General features: G+C 47.9%; 2 protein-coding genes across 4 annotated transcripts; one reads left to right on the forward strand and one right to left on the reverse strand.

Moving 5' to 3' along the window:
- The first annotated feature begins 268 nt into the window (after positions 1-268).
- hcls1 (hematopoietic cell-specific Lyn substrate 1) lies at positions 269-19025 on the forward strand. Of its 3 annotated transcripts, XM_088645625.1 has the most exons (16): positions 311-417; positions 2041-2065; positions 3219-3302; positions 3656-3729; positions 5065-5194; positions 5374-5484; positions 6625-6679; positions 8086-8196; positions 9398-9508; positions 9825-9880; positions 10566-10635; positions 13047-13195; positions 14209-14355; positions 15619-15892; positions 16448-16516; positions 17472-19025. In XM_088645625.1, exons 3-16 carry the CDS (start codon positions 3219-3221, stop codon positions 17606-17608), a joined length of 1578 nt encoding a protein of 525 aa, XP_088501751.1. In that variant the 5' UTR covers positions 311-417; positions 2041-2065; the 3' UTR covers positions 17609-19025. The 3 variants fall into 3 exon arrangements, with proteins under 3 accessions (XP_088501749.1, XP_088501751.1, XP_088501750.1); XM_088645623.1 differs by lacking the exon at positions 2041-2065 and having other exon boundaries at positions 269-417; XM_088645624.1 differs by lacking the exons at positions 311-417; positions 2041-2065 and adding an exon at positions 2131-2797.
- Positions 19018-24540, reverse strand: LOC148655249 (plexin-B2-like). The gene is made up of 7 exons (XM_088645626.1): positions 24338-24540; positions 23689-23808; positions 23325-23425; positions 22537-22663; positions 21943-22099; positions 21294-21381; positions 19018-20182 (listed from the first exon to the last, which is right to left on the reverse strand). The coding sequence occupies exons 1-7, from the start codon at positions 24464-24466 to the stop codon at positions 20101-20103; spliced, it is 804 nt and encodes a 267-aa protein (XP_088501752.1). The 5' UTR covers positions 24467-24540; the 3' UTR covers positions 19018-20100.
- Between the last annotated feature and the right edge of the window lie 467 nt (positions 24541-25007).

A 25007-nucleotide genomic window follows, 5' to 3' on the forward strand; every position in this document is an offset into this window, starting at 1 on the left:
TGTTTTTGCTTGCAAAAGCACCAACATTTTTGTTGAGTTTTTTCTAGGTAATGCTTGCATCAGAAATCCTAAAGTTTTGATTTTTAAATTTAAAAGAGAAGAAGCGAAGGGAGTTCATAAGCAGTGTATTAGCGCGAAGTGAAGGTGTCGTATGACTCAGAGCTGTATTAAGACACAAGGCACTCTGTTGCTCTCTTGTGAGAGTTTTTGTGCTCGGCTGAATTGCGTGTAGCATTTCACGAGAATGCAGAAGTCTGTTCTCGCGCACCGCGTGCTCGTCCGCGAAGCCTCGGGGACGCGCTGCATTTCCTATATCCCGCAGGCTGCGCGTCCCCGAGAGAGCACAGGTGCAGCGGCTTCTCTCGCAGCAGAAGAAACAAAGTGTTTATAAAACTCCCTTCGGGCAGTGACGCTGCGGTAAGAATAAATGCTATGACTTTATTAAGCGGTTTATGTTAAAGTATTAGTCTTATTTAAACGGTCTGTTTTTTTCTTTTTTAAAACGACTTCTGCAAAGGCAGCTTCGAAAAATTCAGGAAGTTGTCAAAACTTTTACAAAAGTTGTTTCCACAATTTAAAGACTTTTTTTTTTAAAAAAAATAACAGATTTACCAGAGAGACCGTGTAACCGTTCGTTTTTAATTTCGACGTTGTTTTGGTTCAATTAAGCCTCATAAATTCAAGAAATGTGGGTTGTCCTGTTGGAATGGAAATTATAAAAAAAAATGGAAATGCTAAAATGCGCAAGAGTAAATGCGCTCTTGGGTCGTCCTGTGTGCAGGTTTGGGGACTGTTTTTTCCGCGCAGAGAAGCGAATTTGTTAATTGGGTTGAGGAAGTGTAATTTCAAGTGCGGAGACTGAGATCTGGATGGGGAGGAAGTGACGGGGGGGCTCGTGCTGCAGATGCCGCACAGCCGCGCGCTGGGTCCAGAGATGCGCTCGGGCTCGGCTTGGTGCTGCTGCTGACGTCATTACCGTCCTCGCTACATTCGCTATTTAGAAATCGACAAACTTGGGACATGCAGGTCTAGCGCTGTTTCTCGTCGGCTCCGTGATCGTGTGGGTGACATCGCAGCACCCGTGAGAAGGAGGGGGGAGGGTCACCCGGCATCCTGGCTCAATCGGGATCTCAGGCCACGGCGTCTTCTGTTCGTCATTTCTGCTGCTCTGCTCCTGGCGGCTCAGTTAGGAACGTAAGAAAAGTCGTCGAGGCCACTCGGTTGCTAAATTGAACAAGAGCTCCCATCCAGGCGCGTCTGGCACATTTTATAATTGACGTTTCCATTAAAAAAAACACTGTCTCCAATATGACCGTCTACAATTGTCTTCAGTTTATGAGGTGTAATTGAACAAAAACAGCGCTGAAATGAAAAACGGACGCGCAGATTCAGTCGCTCTGGGGAAGATTGTTCAAACATCTTTAACTTATGGAAACTGGCAAACAGCGGTTGCATGTAGTCAGGTCTAGAGTTTTTGCAGGCAAGGAGTGAAAACAATGAAACGGGAACCTCGGAGCAGAAATAGGCTGCTTATGGAAATGACACATCATTCACACCTCACAGGCTCCGTCTAAAAACAAGTCACCCCGGCTGCCATCCGCTGGAAAGCGCAGGATTCAGTCCGAGGAGTGCGTGTTAAAACTGTACGATGCACTAGTGAGGCCTCGTGTAGAATACTGTGTATGATTTTAGTCACCACTCTCTGTACAAGATATTGCTGTTCTGGAAGGAGAACAACCAGACCCCTTCCAGGTCTTGGGAGAGCGTCCTGCACCGCCGGGCTGGAGGAACCGAACAGAGAAGACAGTGGGGGGAGCTGATACAAGTATTCAAGAGGCTCAAAATCACCGACGTACAGTAGTCAACCCAGCGAACGTCCTCGCACGGAGATGTGAAACACCCATCGGGGGACACGGGCGGAAACTTAGTGGAGATGCAGTTAAAACTGAGGACAGGAGGGCTTCTTATTCAGAGAGTGGCGGGAGAGTGGAACAGGCGGCCCGGCCATGTTGCTGAAGCTGATCCCCTGTTTTCTTTCAGGACGGACATGTGGCAGGGCTGAAAGGTCAGCACCAGTGACTGGTCCGTCTTGACCAGTCTGACATCACCCCCCCCTTGTGCTCTCGCTCCTCTGATTCGGATTCTCAACACAACAAATCAAGGCAAAAGTTGAAACGGATGCAATAAAAGACTGATAAGGCATGATCAGTGACAAATTAGCAGCCTTAAAAATGCTTAGATTTTCTTAAGACAAATATGGCTGCTGCTGCTTGGCCAGCAGTCATATCACCCTGCAAATCACAGCTGGCAGCTCACTGAAGCTCAGCAGGTGTGAGCCTGGCCAGTACCTGGATGGGAGACCTCCTGGGAAAGCTGAGGTTGCTACTGGAAGAGGTGTTAGTGCAGCCAGCAGGGGGTGCTCACCCTGCAGTCTGTGTGGGTCCTAAATCTCCAGTATAATGATGTGGACACTATACTGTAAAACGGCGCTGTCACTCAGATGAGACATAAAACTGAGGACCTGACTCTCTGCGGACATTGAAAATCCAAGGGAGTTTCTCGAAAAGAGTAGGGGTATTACCCCAGCATCCAGCTCAAATTTCATCCTGGCCTTTACCAGTCATGGCCTCCTAATAATCCCCATCTGTGAACTGGCTTCATCCCTCTGTTCTCCTCCCCACTGAGAGCTGGTGTGTGGGGAAAGTGTACTGGAGCACTATGGCTGCTGTTGCATCATCCAGGGGGAGTCCCCATTACCTGTAAAGAGCTTTGAGTGGAGTGTCCAGAAAAGCGCTGTGTAAGTGTAAGCAGTTATTATGATGCAGGTTTCTGATTATTTAGAAATATATTTAGAAATATTTATTCTATTATGATCCTTGGGTGTAGCCAGGGTAGAAATACAGCTTGTTAGACATTTGTTAGACTATCAAGGCCAAAATTAAACAATAGCTTGGTTACCAGTAAATACAGCTGAATAGAAGTAAATGCTAAAAAGAAATTTCCAAATATCAGCAGAGCACAAGTCTTGTATTCCTCAAGATGCTGGAGGACAAGGTCAAGAAGGCATATTATAGCATCTCCACACCCCTACCTGCCCTGTACGCAAACTGAAGTGGGTCTAACTGATCCTGCACCTCAGCCTCTGCTGAAGAGACGTACAGACGTGCAGCAGCAAAGCGGAACTGGTCTGTTGAGACGTGTTTCTCTCCTCCCTCCAGATGTGGAAGTCAGTGGTGGGACACAATGTCCAAGTGAAGGTGTCCGCCGAGGGGGACGACTGGGAGACGGACCCTGACTTTGAGGTGAGTGAGGGACAGTCAGGGTGGCCAAGAGCAGGAGCTCCCGGACGGGTTCCCGAAACTGCAGTCTGTTCGCTGCCGTGTCCGAGACTGCGCGCGTCTGGCCGTCTTGCACAAGGCCTGCTTGCCCAGCCGGTGGCCTGGGATGTCTGTGCAGAGACATCAGAGCCCATAGGGAGTGTCTGCTACGAGCCTGCCAGCCCTGTTTCTGAGGCAGTGCCCCTGACCTCTGGCTTCATCCAGTCAACAGCTGGATGAGACCCTTGGATCAATTCGCTGCGAAGCTCCCAAATGGCGTGGGTGGGGCAAGTGGCCTCCCCTCGTCTGATGCTGTTCTCCTGTCCCCCTCTTTCCAGAATGATGTTTCGGAGCAGGAGCAGCGATGGGGAGCCAAGACCATAGAGGGATCAGGGAGGGCCGAGCACATCAGGTATGAACACTGAGGTGGGAGACTGACAGAGGCGCTCGCTGTCTGTATCGAAAAAACGCTCCCCTCGTCCTGTAGTACCGTGCCGTACTTGGATATCTCCCAGACTCCAGGGGCAAGGACAAGTCCTATACCTCTTGATCACCCTTTGATTGGCTCGGCTGTAAAGGGGACTGATTCATTGATATGGATTAGTCTAGCTGGGACTGTTCTCTATGGATATGAAATATGCACCGTCCACTCCACATAGAGAGAGAGAAAGCAAGGTAGTAAGATTGAATTGGAAGAAATGGCCGGTTATTTTATGTTGTATATGTGTAGTGGAACAGAGGCTCAGCATTTATTAGAGAGTGACGCTGGTGCTGTGCTGCAGTTCCATTGTTGTGGTCTGCGGTGTCATGGCGGCCTTTGAGCCATCACCGTGGCAACTGTGGAAACAGGAAGAGGAAGTCTATGGCCAAGCAGTGATGAGCTGCCTGTGCTTTGCCAAATAAGGGCTTGTGAAAGTGACTGGCTGAGTCTGCTGTTGAGCATAGAAAGGTTTCATGAGTTTCAAGACAGTTTCCCATTTTTTGTGTCACATTTTTTCAACGTGTAAGTATATGTTCCAGTGTGGATAAGGCACCATTCATTCAAGTGATGTTCAAAATCCCAAAATGTTTTATGCCTGGTGACACAATAATACATGAATAAATCTGTGATGTTACTTTTCGCAAGAGGTTGTACAGAGGTAAACCTCTGTCCCTCAGAGGGACCTGTTCTGAAAGAGTGACCCACTGAGGTTTTAATTGGTCCCTGGTGTGCGTATGAGTGTTTCTGTTTGTGTGTGGAAGCATGTGTTTGTATGTTTGCATGTGTTTACATCTGCATGTTTGTACATATGCTGTACATATGCTTGTGTTTGCATGCCGGTGTGTTTGTATGTTTGCCAGTGTTTGCGTGTGTGCATGTGTCCATGTGCTTGTGTGTATGTGCATGTGTGTTTGTGAGTGTGTTTGCATGTGTACACATGTCTGTGTGTTTTCAAGTGTTGTTCATTGTGTGCACGCGCGCGCGCATTTGCGCACAGACGTGTGTGTATTTGTGTGTGCATTGGCGCGCACACGTGTGTGTGTATTTGTGTGTGCATTGGTGCGCACACGTGTGTGTGTATTTGTGTGTGCATTGGTGTGAACACACGAGTTTGTGTGTGCATTGGCGCGCACACGCGTGTGTGTATTTGTGTGTGCATTGGCGCGCACACGCGTGCGTGTGTTTGTGTGTGCATTGGCGCGCAGACACCTGTATGTGTTTGTGCGTGTGCGAGATGCCCTGCCCCTGACGCCCTGTGCCCTGCAGTGTGACAGAACTGCGGGATCGGGTGTCCCAGGAGCACGAGCTGGTGAAGAGGAAGGAGCAGGAGCAGGGGCCACGTGCTGCGTATGGCTACGGGGGCAAGTTCGGGGTGGAGAAGGACCGCATGGACAAGGTCAGTCAGGGCCCGGGGCTCCCGTCCGGACACTGGCTTTATTCACGGGCGCGTGGATGATGTCATCAGCATGTCATCTGACATCACACGCATGACATCACACACCTGCCCCCGGAGCTGTGCCCCTCCACAAGCCCCGCAGGCTGTGTCTCGGCTGACCTCTCGGCCCGTGTTCCCAGGTGGCAGTGGGACACTCGTACGTGGCAGAGGTGGAGAAGCACTCCTCCCAGACGGACGCGGCCAGGGGTTTTGGGGGGAAGTATGGCGTGCAGAAGGAGCGGATTGACAAGGTGAGTCTCCCCGTCGCCGGCGTCTCCCCCGTGTCCTCGCGGCTCTGCCGCGTTTCGCTTGGAAAGCACTGACTTCCTCTTCAGACCCTCCTCCCGGGAGTCTGTACCCTGTCCTGCTCTGTGCAGACTGGCTGATGACGAGTTTCCTGGTGCTGATTTCTGAACCTTGACAATTAACCATCCATCGGCTTTCTAATCGCAATGGCGCAAAGGCGGGGCACACCCTGGGCAGGACACCAGTCCATCACAGGGCACACGCAGACACACACAAACACTCTCACACCAGGGCGATCTGCTGGCTGTGCTCGTGATGATTTCCCAGAAGCCTATTAACCTACCAGTATGTCTTTGGATGATTGGTTGAAGTCCACTCAAACATGAGAAGAACATGCAAACTCCACACTGATAACAAGCACCCTCAGAACTGAACCCAAGACCCCAGAACTGCGAGGCACCAATGCCAACCTCTGCGCCACCATGTCTCCCTTGATAAGTAACCTTACTCCCTATATTCCTTGCACCTTTCCTGCTGTTCATCCTTGTGCCATAGTCTTCCCCCTCCTGTAAAGTCGCCCTCCACGTCATCTGGCTTTGCAGCTGAATAAGATGGAGCAAACATCAGTTCCATGCAGTGCTTTTATGTACTGTACCATATTTTACACACATAGCATACATAGTGTGTTTACACTCTCTCCTGTAGGCTCCGCTCAGCTGAGGCCGGTCCTTTGCTAGCTGTTCCCAGGCCTAAATTCTGGATTTTCGGAGCCCTGCCTTTTCAATCGCTGCCGCACTGTTATGGAATACCCTTCCTCAGACCCTACGAGAGACAAAATCTTTGACTCTCTATAAATCCAATCTCAAATCTCTCCTTTTTACCAGGGCCTATGTCTGATCGTCTGTACGGTATACCTATATGCACTTTATTTTTTTCCTTTTACTTTTTTGAACTTTTTTTACCACTATTTACACTGTCCTTGGGTTTGGAAAGGCACTTCATAAATAGAATATATTGCTATTCTGCTGCTGCCCTCCGCGAACCAGTCAGTGGGCTGGACTGGCCGATTTCTCCCAGCCAATCAGGCGGGCTGGCAGGAGATCTGCAGGCCGGGCTCGTGACTCTCCCTCTCTCCCCCTCCGCAGTCCGCCGTCGGCTTCGAGTACAAGGCAGACGTTGAGCAGCACGCCTCCCAGAGAGGTAGGGTCCCGGGGCAGGGGCCCAGGGGGGCGTGGGTGTGGGTATCTCCAGACGGGGCAAAGGGAGACTTGTTTCTGGAATCCTTCTGTGTGGACCAAGACTCTTTAAACAGAACTGTGAGGCACCTGAGAGCCGAGGCAGTATAGAATATTCAGACACGCCAAAGCCCTCGTTGAAACCACAGAAAATTATAAGCTGTATGCTGAAAGGTGTTCGTTATGCAAAAATCTGTTAGATTAAAATTAATTTCCTATAAATTAAGGGCAAGGATTAGATCTAAATTACCCAAGTCCTCTATTAATACTGCAGTAGCAAAGGAAAATGAATATTTAGTACACAGGTAAATGTTTGTAACAAACGGTACTAACTAAAAAAGCACAGTATAGAGGTATAAAGGTTAGAAACTGAAAAGGGAGGCGAAGCTTTAGAAAGCTCTGGGGCTGATGACTGGGGAGTTGCTGGGTCGCTTGGTGTGATAAAAAGCATCGAGTGACGTCTGCTCTTGCTTTGGCGTGTTTTTGTGGCGGTATGCTCCTGTGGTATTGAAAAGAGGGTATTCGTTTTGCAAAACGCGTCAATGTGAAATTCCCTGGATCAAAACAATAAAAAAAATCTGAAAAGAGGAGCGAGTGTACAGTATGTCCAGTGGAAGGGCTGGGGGCTGTGAGAGTGACTGACCCCTGCTGGCCAGATATCCACATGACATGCAGCAGGACTTGAGAGTTAATAGTCCTGATTCCAGTCTTGGGCTGGGCGATTTCCCCCCCCCTGACAGAAGCACAGCTCTCTGACCTCCGGGGCAGAGCTGGCCTAGTTTGTGTCTTGGCTCAGGCTAAAGGCTAGTAGTTTCATCGTGAACAGCACAGATGTCAGTTACAGCCCCTTGCAGTGCTGCAGCCACGCCCAGGAGACATAGTGGTTGACACTGCTTGAAGGTAGTTCAAGCAGGGAGCTGCAGTGGAGCAAGTAAAGGTTTATTCCTTACTGGAAAGAGAAGAAAGGAAACACAAACGATTCGGCTGTGGAGCCTTCTTCGGGGGTTCTTCTCCTTTCAGCGTGGAATGAACTTGGACGTGTTCCGATGTCGTGGTTGTACCGGGGTTTGTGTAAGTACAGCAAGCCTGTGCTCTGGACCTGGAGAGAGGGGAGTACAGAGAGGTGATGATAACCAGGCACAGCACCTGCTAACGAAGGGGGTTTGGACTAATTAAGTCAATAATCAGTTCAGCTCAGTGAGTAAGGAGACTGTGTGGCCCTTCAGACCTGCTCTCACATTCATCATTCTCTTTCTCGTGCTATCTCTCTCCCCCCTCCCCCCCTTTCCCGGCCACCCTCCCTCCCTTCGTCCCTGGCTCCCCGCTGCCGCTCTCCCGCTCCCTGTTCTCCTGCTCCTGCCGCTCCGGCAGATTACTCCCGTGGGTTCGGGGGGAAGTACGGAGTGGAGAAGGAGAAGGTGGACAAGGCGGCCCTGGGCTACGACTACAAGGGGGAGACAGAGAAGCACCAGTCTCAGAAAGGTAGGGGCGCCCCCTGCTGGCCGAGCAGGACACAGCAGCGATTCCCCTGTGGCCCCTCCAGGGAGCCTGGCCAGGGGAGGCCGTGCAGAAGCCGGGGGGCAGAGGCTGGGTGAGCCCCTCTTGCACGGGGATGTCCAGCGTCTTGTGGCAGCAGACCCGAATCTTTCCATGAGTTGAGACAGGCGCTGTGAACCGGGGGCCGTGGGAGTCCTAGACAGGCCCCTGGTCTGTTCCTCTGGCGTCACTCAGGCCTGTGGGGAGCAGCTCAGGAGTCTCGGAGTGAAGGAAGGCAGGGAGCAGCAGCACTGTGGATGGGGACAGTCGTAGCAGCACATGGCACGGGGCTCTTCGGCAGTCCCACACTCAGAGCACAGCCTGGCCCTTGCCCTGCTGGAGTCTGGAGCAGTAATAATAACGCCTCACACTTATGTAGCGCTCTTCTGGACACTCCACTCAAAGCGCTTTACAGGTAATGGGGATCCCCTCCACCCCCACCAGTTATAGCCCCACCTGGGAGATGCGACAGCAGCCATAGTGCTCCAGTACACTCCCCACACACCAGCTCTCAGTGGGGAGGAGAACAGAGTAATGAAGCCAGTTCAGAGAGGGGGATTATTAGGAGACCATGATTGGTACAGACCAGGAAGAAATTTGACCTGGATGTTGGGGTACCACCCCTATTCTTTTCGAGAAACGCCCTGGGATTTTCAATGTCCACAGAGAGTCAGGACCTGGGTTTTATGTCTCATCCCAATGACAACACTGTTTTACAGTATAGTGTCCCCTCACTATACTGGGGCATTAGGACCCACACAGGGTGAGCGCCCCCTACTGGCCCAAATAAAACCTCTTCCACCATTAGGAGGCCATGACTGGTAAAGGCCAGGGGGGAATTTGGCCAGGACACACCATGCGCTGTATCCTGGTTCTCACCCTGTGTTTGCGCTCTGTACAGCAGGCTGATCGGTTGAATTGATCCCCAGTCATTCTTGGAGCACCATGATTGAAGAAACAGATTCGTACCGCACTCCCAGTCTGCCTGCCTCTCTGAATTTGTGTTGTTTTTCCTCTCATCCACCTCTTCCTGTGATCTCCCCCCACCCCCTGTCCCCTCTTCTCTTTCTGTTGAAACTCCTGCTGTCTGCTCTGTTTCCATTTCTCCCTCCCTCTCCCTCTCCCTGTTCTCCTGCCGCTCCGGCAGATTACTCCCGTGGGTTCGGGGGGAAGTACGGAGTGGAGAAGGAGAAGGTGGACAAGGCGGCCCTGGGCTACGACTACAAGGGGGAGACAGAGAAGCACCAGTCTCAGAAAGGTAGGGGCGCCCCCTGCTGGCCGAGCAGGACACAGCAGCGATTCCCCTGCGGCCCCTCCAGGGAGCCTGGCCAGGGGAGGATGTGCAGAAGCCGGGGGGCAGAGGCTGGGTGAGCCCCTCTTGCACGGGGATGTCCAGCGTCTTGTGGCAGCAGAAAAAACTGGCACCTGGCACATTTTCGTACTTTTCATTACAAATGAAACTAAATCAGATGCAATGGGACCAGAGGGGATTTCTGTGGTTTTAATTAACTCTCTCTTCTGCCCACCTGTCTCTTGCCCTCCTTTCCCTCTCTCTTCATCGTTCTGCGCCGCAGATTATGCCAAGGGCTTCGGGGGGAGGTATGGAGTGGAAACAGATCGTGTGGATAAGGTGGGTGTGTGTTCTGCTCTCTTTCTGTCCTTGTGAGTGAGTCTTCCTGCGCAGATCATTGACTTCTTCCGCTGAAGTCTGTCTGTTCAATATTTACCTTCAACGGTTTTCTGTCTGGCGCAGGAGCAGAGAACAGAAAACAGAAACTGTTCTCTGGTCCTCTGTTTAACTGTCCTCTGTTTAACCCTTTTACATAAACAGCTCATTTTGTGTTGTTCCTGTGTTGTTATGCTGAATTCATTACTGTTCAGTCATTGAAAAATACGTGGTTTCTAATAATATATAGATGGATTTATGTTGAACTGAATTAATATTTTATTTAGTGTTATGATAGCACAGGCTTTTTTTCCAATTCTAGCAAGGTTAGGGCTACATGTTAGTTTGGGAAATGCCTGTATTCGTAAAATATGTTCCATACGTCTAGACCATAAGAATGAACTAATTAAACTTTGTAATCAGGTCAAATCAGGCAGCGACAGTACAGCTACAGACAGCTATATACTGTATGTTGAATGAGCTGTTTCTCCATGTTAACAAGAAGATCAGGCAAAGTCTTGTCACATGCAAGGAGGGACTCATTCTAAAACAGTATGGTTCCAGTCCTGTTCTTTGACCATCACACCCTGCCGGGCAGTAGGAGGAAATGTTGACCCCAACGTCCATGTTCCTGTGTCCTTTGTTCCAGAGCGCTTCCTCCTTCACTGACATGGAGTCTCCAGCTTCATCCTATCAGAAAACGAAGCCTGTGGAGGCCTGTGAGTACCGCTGAGCTCAGTGGGTGTTGTCTGGGTTACTATAATAATTAATAATAATAATAATAATAATAATAATAATAATTGCTTACACTTATATAGCGCTTTTCTGGACACTCCACTCAAAGCGCTTTACAGGTAATGGGGACTCCCCTCCACCACCACCAATGTGCAGCATCCACCTGGTGCGCCAGAACGCTCACCACACACCAGCTATCAGTGGGGAGAAGAGCAGAGTAATGAAGCCAATTCATAGAGGGGGATTATTAAGAGGCCACGACTGGTAAAGGCCAATGGGGAAATTTGGCCAGGACTCCGGGGTTACACCCCTACACTTTTTGAGAAACGCCCTGGGATTTTTAATGACCACAGAGAGTCAGGACCTCGGTTTTACGTCTCATCCGAAGGACAGCGCCTGTTTACAGTACAGTGTCCCCGTCACTATACTGGGGCATTAGGACCCACATGGACCGCAGGGTGAGCGCCCCCTGCTGGCCCCACTAACACCTCTATAAGCAAGATGTCTTATTTTTGAAGGCACATGCAAATAAATAAAGGCCACTCGGCCTGTCCTGCGGTTCGGTTCAGGAGCTCTACTCTGTAGCCTTTCTGTGTCTGTCTTGAATCTCTCAGCTGCGTCTTGATTCAAGCCCAGCAGCGTGCCACATGCACATGCCCACAATCACCCAGGTTTAGTGCAATGTTTCAGGTACTACATTATGAGACACGAGACAGGAACAGTCACACTGATCTGACACGAGGTGTCTCACCCCAGTACCAAGGGGAACAGTGATGACTTCATCAACAGTGAAATATGAACCAAGCAGTAACTATATTGAAGTGTATTTAACACGGAGAACAGCAGGTACAATAAAGGGTTGTGGGAGTGTCCTCAGATTAATTAGTATGGATTTATTTGAACCGTTTGACTGCTTTCAGCTCTTAAGCCTTTTAACTATTGCATTTCATAGGTAACATAAAATTTCAATCTTTTTGAGGAGATCAAAAAATTGCAAATGTTCCAGCTAGGCAAGTGCATCTTAAAGGGGAACTGAAGTGCTACTTTCAGATTTTGGCGTTAGAAAGAATCAGCACTGATGACCGCATTTCAGACTGCAGTGAAAGTAAAATGTATACACGTGACTTGTCAAACTTACTCCAACTTACTCCACAAAATAGACAGCATTTCCAGGTCTGTGCAGCACCATGTTCTGCAGTTCAGAGCAAGGCGACAACACTTCTGGTGATGTGTTGCGGTCCTGTTCCATTGTAAGCAAGCAGGCTTGAGAATACATCTCTTTTAATCCAACAGAAATATTGCTCTCGCCTTCAAAAAAACTTTGCAGACAAATTTACCGCTTACTCTGCACGCAGATCACATTTGGCCATTTCTGTGGTGAAATATCTGCTGTACAACATGTACTTATTTGCTCGTACATCGCATTACATTAGTCGTTACAGTGACTAGTGAGGAGGAAGGGCCACTTCATTTTGCAATTTGTGGGAACTGAAATCCGAGTTTGAGACGACATGGTGACTTACCGTACTTTCACAGTTCCGGATTTTGTGCTGAATTCAAAATTCATACATTTTTTCTGTAAGGTCAATGAATTAATTTTGTTACCGGGATTTAAAAATCTGAAAAATTGGGACTGCTGTTCCCCTTTACAATGTATTCACCTTAACAGGCGTTTCTCTGCCTTAAAACAAGGAAATAAAGCATTTCTCACTATCAGTGAAGGCCTTTACTATAGCGAGATCGTGTTGCGGAGAACAGTGGACTCCTGCTGATGAGTTTATTTCCGATGTCTCCTTTGCTCAGCACCTTGTGGTGACCGTCCAGATGGTTTGTGCTCTTGAGGCCTGTCTATTGCACGAGGAAATCTGGCAAATCCACTCCTGATAAATGCTGATTCTGTCTTTTTGAAGAAAATTTGAATCCTACCATTTGACTCTCAAAGGTTTTTGCCAAAAGTGCAGATAATGGGAGTTGTTGTTTTTTTTTTGTAGGGCTGGTTTTCGGAGTTTTAAATGTATCCAGATATCCAGGAAATAGATATCTCCTGTTAGGTTTTCTTATTGGGTGCAATCATTCCACACAGCTGCTTTTCAGATCAAACATCAGTTCCTTACAATTATGACTTAATTAGGACTTGTTAACTGACAGACAGACTGTCCTCTTTAAAGGAAGAGCCTGACTGAATCAGAGTAAACATGCAGACAAGCTGACTGTGGGATCCGGGATAGACCTGATAGTTATCAAGCATTGTGGAAGAGCAATCCTGTGGCAATCTCCGAAACACACGTACCCCTCTGCTTTAACGACAGGGCGATCAGAAATATCAAGGTGGTTGAGCCCATGCAGCACCCACTGACACCTGTGGGAGATGTAACAGGCTTTTCTGTCTCTCTAGCAAGTGTGGGTGCTGGGAGTCTGAAGGCACGCTTTGAGAACATGTCCAAGGCATCAGACGAAGAGAACCGGCGCAGAGCAGAGGAGGAGAGAGCCAGGAGGCAGGCCAGGGAGAAGAGGGAGCAGGAGGAGGCTCGTCGCAAACAGCAGGTAAGGCCACCTCACCTGAGATAGGCACAGCACTGTTAAGACTGAGACTAGAGCAATCACATCTCACCGCAGGTATCGCACTGATCACACCTGAGACAGGAACAATTACACTGATATCACCACAGGTATCACACTAAACATTATTATTATTATTATTATTATTATTATTATTATTATTATTATTATTATTATTATTATTAACATTATTAAACTCACCTGAGAAAGGAACATTCACACTGATCTCACCACAGGTATCACAAATCATCTCAGAAAGGAGAAATCACATTTCACCACAGGTATAGCACTGAACTTACCTGAGAGACACGAACAATAATACCGATCACATCACAGGTATAGCATTGCCCTCACTTAAAGCAGAAACAGTTATACTGTTTTCATACGGCAAAATCACACTGTAAAGATATCACACTGAACTCACCTGAGACGAAACAATCACACTGATTTCACTATTTTGCTGCTTCCATTCCTGAGAGTTAGCACCTTCTTTTTTCAGGGATGTGTTAACCCAACCTTTAACCAACCAGAAATAACGATAACCACTAGTAGAAGTGTAAACCTTAACAGGCTGATCCTGTTAGGCCAGGGAAGCTATACACAATCCAACCTGCGCCTCTGACACTGCAGTAGCCAGGTTTGCTACTACATTACTTTAGTCATCTCAGTCGCTGACTAGATATCTTACCACTCCTGGACCACAGGTGAGCAGTTGAAGGGAGAACACGTTAATTAGAGATAACTGAAAACTGCAATTAATGACCCAGTTACAACAGTGCTCCCGGGACGTAGGCACAATGCGTTTAAAGAAATGATTTAAAGGAAAAATCACCTGAGATCTGACAGCACATAAAACATAAGAAAATTAAAATTCAGCACAGAGAGGCATAGAGTTTTCGTTGGAAGATAGCTGCTGTCCATCTTTGAGAGAAAGGAATTTTACATAATTTATATGAAAGACAGCCTGCCTCTGAGAGATGTGCATTCTCTTTCTTCAGGAGATGGAACAGAGGAACAGGGAAAAGGGAACACCGGATCAGGATGCCCCTCCCACTTCTGGACCACGGACCCCACAGGTGTCCAGGAACCTGCCTGAAATTCCAAGAGAGGACCCCGAGCCCAATGTGGGAGAGCAGGAAGAGCAGGTATAAAAGATTCCATGGCCGTTGCAGGGTTCCACAAGGCTGCAGCTCTGTAGCAAGCACAAACCTGGAAGAGCAGATACAGAGACTGGAATTACAAGGGCAGGTTGGGCTGATTGGCCCCATTCTGTTTCCAGCAATCTCACGGGACTGTACCAATCTCGCCACAAACACAAGCTGAGGTCATAAAGGGGTACTGCCGTTCTATTTTTATATTTTGGGGTTAGAAAAAAATTAACATTTGAACAACAACCACAATGGGATAACGTGTAAAAACTCCAATTTACATCACAAAACAGACTAAATTTCCAGGTATGCACAGCCCCATGTTTTACTACGCAGAACGAGGCAACAAAATGTCCAGTGAGGTGAAGTGGCACTATTACATTGTAAAACATCGTGTGGCCTGTGAGTACGTCTCTTTTAATCCAACAGAAATATTGCTTTCAACTTCGAGACAGTTTTGCCAACTAATGCAATGTACTTGTTGACTCTGCATGCAGATCACATTGGAACATTTCTGCGGTGAAATATCTGCTGCACAACCTGTACTTATTCGCTTGTACATCACATTACATCAGTCATTACGGGGACTAGTGAGCAGGAAGGGCCGCGTCACGTCACAATTGGTGCGATCTCTTGCTCTTGCCCATGGTGATACAAGGGGTTCGCAACAACACGGAAACTTTTACAAAGTTCAAAAGTTTGTGCTTAGTTCAGAATTTGCCAAATTTTGCAATACCGTCAATTAATGTGTTTTGTTACCAAAATTTAATAATCAGTCTGAGAAACTGGGACTGCAGTTCCCCTTTAAAGGCAGACCAGGGATAGAGAATTCTGCTCTCCAATGACCAGATTCCCGAAGAATTCACATATTTTTCAATTAGCTGACAAGTGAGATGACTTTCATCCACCCATTTTCTAATCGCTTTCTCCACTACAGTGTCGTGGGGACTTGACTGTCATATATCAGGTAATCAAGACAATTAAGTTGATATGAGAGGTCAGAGGTCAAGGTCCAAGGGGAAGTGAAAACAGCCACTTCCTGTCTGAAATAAGGATTATTTGTCTTCTTCCCTGTTTTATATTGTTTCTCTACTGTACCTTCTCCATCATCTTATTTCTTCTGCTGCTTCCTTATGAAACGGTGGACCATTAGCTGGACACAATACATTGCAGGGCAGAGAAGGAGTCCTTCGAGAAGTGAAAAGCTGCCTCTGGGACAAGTGAAATGGAGTTTGTCAGTGACGCGTTCTCTCACTGCAGGAACCTCCAGTACCAGAGGAGGAAGGGTACGAGCCAGAGTATGAGGAACCCCCCCAGTTACCCCCCCGCTCAGAGGAACCCCCTCAGCTGCCCCCCAACACAGAGGAGCCCCCCCAGCTGCCCCCCCGCTCGGATGAGCCGCCCCAGCTGCCCCCCTGCTCGGATGAGCCGCCCCAGTTGCCCCCCCACTCAGATGATGGACTGGAGCAGGAGGGAGAGGGGGAGTATGAAGATGTCGGGGGGTTTCAGACAGCCAGCGGCATGGTCCCAGACGGTAAATTACGCACAGAAGAAAGCACATCTTTCTCGTTTGGTATCTAGGAGTTCATTGATCTCCAGATGATCCCTTTCTTAATGGGTTCCAAGGAGCCACATCAACAAACATGAAAAGAATGAAGCACTAAGCCAGTAAATAAAACAATAATCACCACGTTTGATATATTATTCATTGTTGGCAATGGGTAGCTTAGGTTGAAGAGCAGTCCAGGCAGATGATAATGAGGACACTAGAGTACATTATAATGTATAATCCATTGTGTTGAGGAGCTAAGAGAGTTGGGAAGAACCTGCTGTTATTTTATTTAAGTAGAAACTTTGTTATTGCACAATTAGGGCAGTTTTGGACTTTTTCTTTTGTGTCCTGTCCTGTCTGAACCCCTGAATTTTCCCTCTAGTTAATATAGAGCTCTGGACTACCAGGCTGAGTGTAGCCCCCTCAGTGTGAATTGTGAAAGGGACTGGGTCAGGCTGTGAGGTTGAAGTCACCTGTTTGTGCCTGAGTTACAGAAGTACACATAGGTGCTGACTGTCTTCTGTCCCTGCCCCCCAGCCCAGGAAAATGACTATGAGGCGATTCCAGCTGGTGTTTCTGCTGTTGCCATCTATGACTACCAGGGAGGTGGGTATCACAAAGTCAAGCCGTATGATATCTTTCTTCCCTCTCAGTCACCCTCTTCCTCTCCAAAGGGCACATGCTTCTTTGCCTTTTTTATTTCAATTTACCCCAGTCATTTAAAGGCTTTAAAACAAATTAAAGTCAGGAGGATCTGGCGTGTTTTAATTGCAATTTGGAAAAAGAAATAAATCAACCGAAATAGGAATGAGGCTGGAACTCTGTTGTTCTGGGTTTTCAAGGCCACGACGAGCCCTGAACCTCAGGGTATTTAATAATGGTACTGCAGAGGCAGTTTTTGAATTGACCACTTAATATGACAAAATGCTTTTCCTTTTGCTATAAATTGGCTGCAATATTCCAAAATAGTATTATTATTTCATATCTGTCTCTTCCTCTTGTTCCTGTCCCTAAACTTAATCTAAAATCGAATTGGCCTTCTGAGATCTGTCGTGTTCCCTGTTTCACTCTCTCACCCTCTTGACCCTCAGTTCGGTTCAGGGGCCTTCATTAATGAATTTTCGCTATACGAAAGGGTTTCTGGGAATATGTATATGTACTGTATCTACAGTATATGCGGCACGCGGGCTGTAATTGCAGCTGACCTGCCACTAGAGGCCGCTACACAGCCTTTTAACTTCTTGGAGCAGGTCAGTGGGGACGAACTGGCTAATGCTGAGGTCACTGGTGCAGGCTTAGGGTTCAGGAGAAAGCTGCACATCCTCCCATGGGTGTAGTGAGGTCTGGTTTGCTATAAAAAGGGCAATGAAACAGCAGCAGAGAGAAAATTCAAGCTTCTTGAACATACTTCTTGGAATCATCATGATTGCTCCGTGTGCGGACCGCAGGGACCTGGATTGCCCTGGTAAAGGTAGAGTGAGGGTCTGCTGCAAGGCATCAAGCAGAGCAGCTCCCTGCTGCTTGGCTACGGTGAGAGCTCTCTCTCTCTCTCTCCCTGCAGAGGGCGACGACGAGATCTCGTTCGAGCCGGACGACATCATCACGGGCATCGAGATGGTGGATGAGGCGTGGTGGAGGGGGACCTGCCGGGGGCGCTATGGCCTCTTCCCCGCCTCCTACGTCCAGCTGATGCAGTGAGGAAGCTGCCCCCCCCTCGCGTCCCGCGCTCCCGCCCTCCGGACGCAGCTCTAAGGCTTGAGCGCCCCCCCCCACCGATTCTCGCACTTCGTCAGGCTTCAGGCTCATCACCACAATCCCGCTCCGTGTCTCTCATGCTTTCTCCTCCTGTTCCACTGCTTCCCACACGCGCCTGGCGCCTTTCCTTCCAGCCCTCCCTGATTAGATCATCGAAGCCCTACGTGACCCAAGAAGACGCTTCGCTGGAATATTTGCATTGTGTTTATAGTCACTAGTTTGGGAATTTGTTTTTCCCCACTTAACCAAGCACAACTGTTATAGCTCCAGAACAACCAGTTCAAATGAATCTCATTATCATTTAGCCAACAAAGGGTTTGATTGCCTCACTGAGGAATCGGCTGGAAAAAAAAAACAGGTGTAGGGTCAGCAGGACCAGGCTTGGGAACCACTGGTGGATTCCACACTCTCCCACGCTCTCTCGCCTGGTCATTCCTGTCTTGTGGAGCACCCTGCTTAATCTCCCTGTTATTTCTGTCCTCTAATCATCTGCTCAGTCAGATGTGGGTCGTCTGCGCCTCTGCAAAGCTGCTTAATATTTAAAATAGGTACCCCGTTCTGTCATTAAATGCTATTTTTGCACAGAAATTCAAATATTTAGATTTGGGTATGTAAATCACATACCCTTCCTTAAATGTAAAGCATATCTACTTTACTGCAAGCCAAAATGCACAGCCCTGGCCAGATTAGGTAGCTCAGGCATAAACATGGCTGTTTCAAGATGGCTGAAAGGCCTCAGCCAGCCCCTCTTCCTATTTACCATCTGATAGGAACCTGTTTTTGACATTGAACAGCAGTGTAATAAAAAGAAAGTAGGAAAATGTAACTCCCACACTGGCTTCTGTGTACTTGCTTCCAGCACAGTTTATAATTAATTTTAATGTTAATTCTGGGTGAATTGAGGGACTGTCATGCACTTCCTAGCCCACAGCCCCAAATTGTGTACAGGGATCTGGAAATTCTCCACTGCTAAAAACTTGAAACTAGTAGTAATTTGGGCCAGTGACATCAGCGTGGACTAAAGGAAAGGGCCAGCGGGTCAGGAACACCTGTCCTGGGCCCAGAGTGAGGATCATAGAGTTATGGCACCCATGGCTGGCCAGCTGGCCAGTGAAGGTGGTTATTTAACCCGGCAAACATGCGGCCACAGGCTGCAGGGAGAGAGGAACTTGTCCTCCTGCAGGACATGCAACTATAGTATGGGGCTGTCGCGCATGACGGAGTTGAAAAATATATCCTCTGCCTACTTTTAGATGAAAATTGAAAACTATCAATGAAGAAGCTTCCCACCCCCCCTCTTTTTTTGTAACCTCTTTGAAATATGATAATAAAGACAACTGAATTCTACATGATAGAATAATGTCCATGTTTATTTTTTCCCCCCTTAACTGGACATCAATTCCACATTAAAGAAATTACTTCAGAAGTAAATTCAATATTTTGTTTGCTTTGCAGAGTTTACGTTAGAAACAAAAAGATGAAAAGAATTGCAGAACCCAATATTTGCTTGAGATTACAAGTCTCAGCCTGTAAATATCAATCACATATACTACATACAAATATACACCTGTATATTTAATCTGAAAAAAATTAACGCTAAGATAACTTCTTTAAGTAACAGAAAAAAAGCATTCCTAATAAATGCCAAAGCTTGATCACCCAACAATCATAGATCCCTTCGGTGGAAAGTGATCAGCATAGCAAAGCAAACTTGAGCCTGGACCCCCTCTTCTCTGACACTGTTCTACAGTGCATTCAACACCACTCACTCCCTTTGGTGCTTGAATCCGTAGCTCAGAAATGATTACAGTATAATGTCAATGATTTAATGTACAGACGTTCTATATCATTGACACAGCCTGCGTGTTTGAGGTGGCGTGTGGAAGCAAGGAGGCTGCTGTCCCGGTTTGTTCTTTTGAATTCGAGCAGGAAGCACTAATCTCACAGAGAGCCAAAGCAGGGTGGAGAAGAGGCAGAGGAGCACAGCTGCTGTTCTTCAGACGTCCAGCTAGAAAAGGGGGAGAGCAGGGGTCTCTCAGGCCCGATACAGGGGGAAAGGGGAAAGGAAGAGTCCATTCTCAGGAGGGAGAGGTGGATTTCTACAATGATTAATATTCAAGTAGGGAGCTGCATCAGCATGCAAAGGAACACATAAACGCTTATTCCATACTGGAAGGAAAAGGAGAGACATGCTGTAGAGCCTGTATGATACAATGCAAAGAGTGGTATTATACGTGCTGAATCGTACAGCACGTGTACTTGCAGCGCTAGAGACCACCGCTGGAGGAGTGAATGGGGCAGGATCAGGACTGGACCCACCCCTCTGTGGCAGTGGCCTTCAGGAAGAGAGGCCCGATACTCGGAGCGTCTTGCGGGGGAGAGTCCCAGGAGACCTTTGGCACGGTCTTGCGCGCTGCCCCTGCGGGTTTCAGCTGTCAAACCCCCAGTGTGATCGGGTGTGTTCCAGGAGCCTCAGCTCGCCTGCAGAACGTGCGCTGGCTCTGCGTATAGTTAGCACTGTTGCAAAAAATACAACACAGGCAGTTAGAGCTCATTATGCCTGTCAGAGCCGGAGTCACCGCCTCTGGAGGTCAATATGTTCACTGGGAACACTGTTTCAGGAGGTTCTGTCCTGTAGATGAGACATTAAGCTGTTATGATGACTACTTGTTATAAAAGGTCCTGTGGCCCTGTTAACAAGACTATTGATTTAAACCCGGACTCAACTAAACTGTCTTGGGATTGTACAATCTGTTCTGTCAGTGAAGCTCCTGGTTTCTTGTGTCTCCTTTGATCTACTGCATAGTGGGACTGTCGGTGCACAACTGCCACAAATAATGAGCAGAATATACAGGAGGGCCCCCCCTATGTGTAAGGCACTTTGGAATTAAAAGCCTGTATAGAAAAGATGTATCATGGATATAATGTGACATGCTAGTATTTCTTATGCTATGCAAGGCAAAATCTCATTATTCCTTACACCTCTATAGTGCTTTTCTGGACACTGCACTCAAAGCTCTTTACAGGTGATGGGGAGTCCTCTATCAGCATCAATGTGTAGCCCCCACCTGGATGATGCAACAGCAGCCATAGTGCACCAGTACGCTCCCCACACACCAGCTCTCAGTGGGGAGGAGAGCAGAGCGATGAAGCCAGTTCACAGATGGGGATTATGAGGAGGCCATGACTGGTAGAGGGCAGGGGAAGATCTGATCAGGGTTAACACTGACTTTTTTCAAGAAATGCTCTGGGGTTTTTAATGAGCACAGAATCAGGACTTCGGTTTTACATCTCATCTGAAGGATGGTGCCTTTTTATTGGATAGCATCCTCGTCATTATACTAGGGCATTACTGTATGTCCCACACAGACTGCAGGGTGAGCGCCCCCTTCTGGCCCCACTAACGCCACTCCCAGCAGCAACCTTAGCTTTCCCAGGAGGTCACCCGTCCAGGTGCTGACCAGACCCACTCCTGCTGGGCATAGGTGAGTTGCCAGTGATGAGATGCAGGGTGATATAGCTGCTGGCGATGTCCATACAGGAAGTGTAAAAAGTGTAGATCATGTGCTCAGTGTGCACCTATGAGCCTGATCTAGAAGTGAGCAGGAAGAGCAACGGTTCTACTCACAGCAGGTCCTGGTAGAAGCGGTACGGCGCAGAAGCCAGGAACACGCCTGTGTCTGCCACACTCAAGGTTAAACCCACTGTCACAAAATCTGAAACGGAACAGCTTCTGTAAGCCACCTGCTCCGAGACAACCTGAAAGATCGGATCAGGGCTAGAAATCATGATCCTGTACTGTTCAAGCTGTAATGTTTTTCCAAAAAAGGATCATAATGCTATCAGTCTCTGCAGTGTCTTGAATGGACGCTTATTAGTGCCACAGAGGGAAAAAAATCGTTTAAATGCAATACTATCTCGTTTAAACAGGGAAATTGCATTTATATGAGAACATTTGTTAACTAAATGTTGCCTACTATATGAATATATTGCATCATACAGTATATGCAATACTGTCCCATACGAAGTAGCATTAGTTTTAACACTTTTCTTGTATAAATGCAATACTATCTCGTATAAATGAGAATTTTCTCTTCTCTATTAAGCTTCTGTAGTCTTGCTCAGTAAAGAGGCAGACCTGAATAAAACCGAACTCCAGCGAGAATACAGATGGAGGATTCACATGTGGATATCCATTTTTATAAAAGAAAGTAAAATGACTCCTGCACAGAGACTGCTCGCTCCGTTCCAGACCCACGGACGAGGCCGGGTCTTACCCTGCTGGTCGGGGGGCGGAGGGATCTGGGAGATCGGGGGGGGGTGACAGGAGAAGCGCTCGTCCGCGTCCTGCCCTGCCTTCCAGCGGAAACCTCCGAAGTCACACTGCAGCTGCTCGCCCGCCAGCCCCAGGGAGGGCACCAGCGTGAACCGGACCTGAGAACAGAGCTCGTCCCTCAGTGCTTTTTCGAGAAAGGCTCAGCTGTGTGTTCCTGCCAGAACCTCACTCCTCTCAGGGTTTGTCCTGTAGGTCCACTCAAGTATTAGCGCATAGGCTGTGTATTTGACTAACTCATTTTATTAAAATAAAAGATATGAAAACCTGTCTCAAGCTTTCTGAAACCGATTAAGTAAATTACAGATGAAAAATTGACACAGTTGTTTATTCGATTTTTAAATTCTTAATTTGTCAGTGCACACAACAAATTTCCAGGGTCATCTGGCGCACCACCTGGGGGCGCTCCAAAGTTTGAGAGCCACGGCACTAAAGAATAGTTTCCTCTCCAGTGCTATGAGCCCACTTGTTTGCCATGTGAATCACATGGCTGAAGTGCCGATCCGAAGTGTGAAGGTCCCAGTGCCAGAGCTCTTACCATCTCCGTCCTCTTGCGGCTGAGGTTGGGTGGGTCGAAGCCTGTGATCTGGACACATGTCCCACTGGGGCTCCAGATCCAGTGGTTGGCCTCCTGGGCTCTGCTGCACTCTGCCTTCCTGGTGCATCTGCAGGGAGAGAGTCTGCTGGTCAGCCTGCCTTTTTGTGTTTGTCCGAGTCAACGCGAGCTTGCCACGGTCAAGTACACCTTTATTTGCCACGGAGACAAAAGTATCAGGCTTCCACACCAAACGTTCAGCTTCCCAGTCTTCTCTTGCCACAAATGTATTTTATAGTTCAGCATGTGAATTCACACTAACGCATTGGCCTGGTGTTTAAGGGTAGGAAAACAAGAAACAAAACTGGGAGCCTTTCGAGGGAATGCTTCTGCACTGCACAGACTGAGTAAAGACACTGATATTCCATCATCATCATCAACAGTCTACTTTATCTACAGTCTATACTGTACAGTGAGCATCATCAGCAGTCTAACTTACCTACAGCCTGTCCGGCACAACTGTGTGCAAGGCCAAACACATATATAGTAAATGTAAAAAGAAACCTTGCGTTGAAGAAGGGCTAATACTCCAAGAGAGCTGTTTGTTAGGGTATGTCTCAGATCAGTACAGGTAAAAAGTAGGGACAGAGGTCCAGCACACACACAAGATAAAGGGGTCAAGATCATTGACCCCAGACCACTGTCCAGCACCCATCTGAGTCTCACTGTTTGCAGAGATCAGCTACGCCCACCCCCCCCACCGTCCTATCTGTCCTGCAGGCTGGACTCACCTCCCCTCCATCACACACCAGCCACAGTACGGGTCCTTCGGTGCCACACAGGCCTGGCAGCTCTTTCTCTGGTGGCACTGCTGCATGGGCAATCGAGTGATCTGCAACACAGCACAGCCCCGGCCGGGGAAGAAGATGAGCCCTGACGCCTGAGCACCTTCAGCACTCAAGGGGCTAAATCACACCGCAACACTGTGCTGAAGAATGGGAGGGAGGACTACTCTCAGGCTTTTCTGAGGTCCTCTGTAACATTCAATCAAGAAATTACAGCTGAAGACTTGGCCATGTCAAGATTATGCCATGTGGATTTCGCAATCTAAGAGTTTTGGGGTGAGATTTTCCAGCTGTGAAAGACACACTTTACCTTTTTCTCTGTGGTGACGTAAATGTGTCTCCAGCTCTTGGCAAAGAAGAGGTTCTTGTTCACTCTGGTGTTCCCCACAGTAATGTTCTCGTACCGCTTGCTGACGTTGGCCAGATGCACCTGCAGCACAGAGAGGAAGGAGTTACAGAGCCTGTCCTTGCTACAGCGCAGAGAATGGTCTGTGGGTTGGGTCGAAACTCAGCTTTCATGTTCATGTTAGAGACAGAGGACAGATCAGCTGTCATGTGGAATTGAGGAATCCCCACTGAGCTGATTAAAAGTCTTGTTTAATAAACCTATGTCTAAACAACACAGAACTGCACGGTGAGTTCTTGTTTCCCTGTAACAGGATCAAGATCCACTATTCCTGCAGATGAACGGGTCACCATCTAGGCTTTGTCATGAATTGGACGTGACCATCCCACTGGGAAAGACAGGCTGTATCTACAGCAGCAGAAGGAAGTGGAGTTCATTGTCCAGGTCCTGGGTATCCAGAGAGATCCATTCACAGTGATCACCGTGTCACACTAAACCACAGGGAACTGGCAGGAGTTCAAGGTGCCGGCCTGTCTTGTTCATGGTGTTGACCCCTGTTGAGAGCTCTGTTGAGCTCTGTTGAGAGCTCACATGTTCTCAGCACATTTCTCACCTTGCAAATCATCCCAGCGCTGGTGCCCAGGAAGGCGATGGAGTGGCCATTCTCCACGGACACAGCCACTGCGGTCAGCTGGTCCTTGCTGTGGAAAACAGCCTCTGAGGAAACTGCGAAAGCAGGCATGCCAGCCAGCGGAAAGGGCAGAAAGTCTACGCCACAAGGGTACTGATCCACCTGGACTTTCTGATGGGCACAAAACAACAAGGTCAGAGTCAACACAGAGGCTTTACAGCCACTGGTTTTGAAACCCTTTCAATTGGCAGGAAATGGGTTATTTATATCAACAAACGTCTCTGATTTTGTCTTCATGTACAGCACTTGTCTTAAAATGAGCCTGAAAACAATGTATTGATGACACCATCTCCAGTACTACAACAGAATAAAAACTGAAAAGTAAAGCAATTATTTGAGAGCTCCAACAATGTATTTAACAAATGTGCAAGCTGTGGAATATTAATACCGATGCATTCTAACTTAATTTACATGCTACAGCACGTCACTCTGAAACTGAAAGTCAAGCTATCCAACCTCTCTATAAAACAACATGTGATGAAAACCTTGTCTACCTTGCCTTCTCTTCTGTACTACAATTCCTTGTTTTTTCTGTGCAAGTTTGCTGTCCGACAGCAAAGTTAAACACACACCTGTATGAGTGTGAATTGTG

Source organism: Lepisosteus platostomus, chromosome 9 (genome assembly GCF_059453375.1).
Source record: "Lepisosteus platostomus isolate fLepPlt1 chromosome 9, fLepPlt1.hap1, whole genome shotgun sequence".
Lineage (NCBI taxonomy): Eukaryota > Metazoa > Chordata > Actinopteri > Semionotiformes > Lepisosteidae > Lepisosteus > Lepisosteus platostomus.

What these genes read in the sequence shown, in the direction of transcription:
- hcls1 (XM_088645623.1), top strand. Translation starts at nt 3,219, where the DNA reads ATGTGGAAGTCAGTGGTGGGACACAATGTCCAAGTGAAGGTGTCCGCC. An exon ending in GAAGCACCAGTCTCAGAAAG is followed by an intron (nt 8,197 to 9,397) that starts GTAGGGGCGCCC and finishes CCGCTCCGGCAG; the next exon opens with ATTACTCCCGTGGGTTCGGG. An exon ending in TGGGAGAGCAGGAAGAGCAG is followed by an intron (nt 14,356 to 15,618) that starts GTATAAAAGATT and finishes CTCTCACTGCAG; the next exon opens with GAACCTCCAGTACCAGAGGA.
- LOC148655249 (XM_088645626.1), bottom strand. Translation starts at nt 24,466, where the DNA reads ATGCCTGCTTTCGCAGTTTCCTCAGAGGCTGTTTTCCACAGCAAGGAC. An exon ending in GCGCTGGGATGATTTGCAAG is followed by an intron (nt 23,809 to 24,337) that starts GTGAGAAATGTG and finishes TCTGTGCTGCAG; the next exon opens with GTGCATCTGGCCAACGTCAG. An exon ending in GCCGCAAGAGGACGGAGATG is followed by an intron (nt 22,100 to 22,536) that starts GTAAGAGCTCTG and finishes CTCTGTTCTCAG; the next exon opens with GTCCGGTTCACGCTGGTGCC.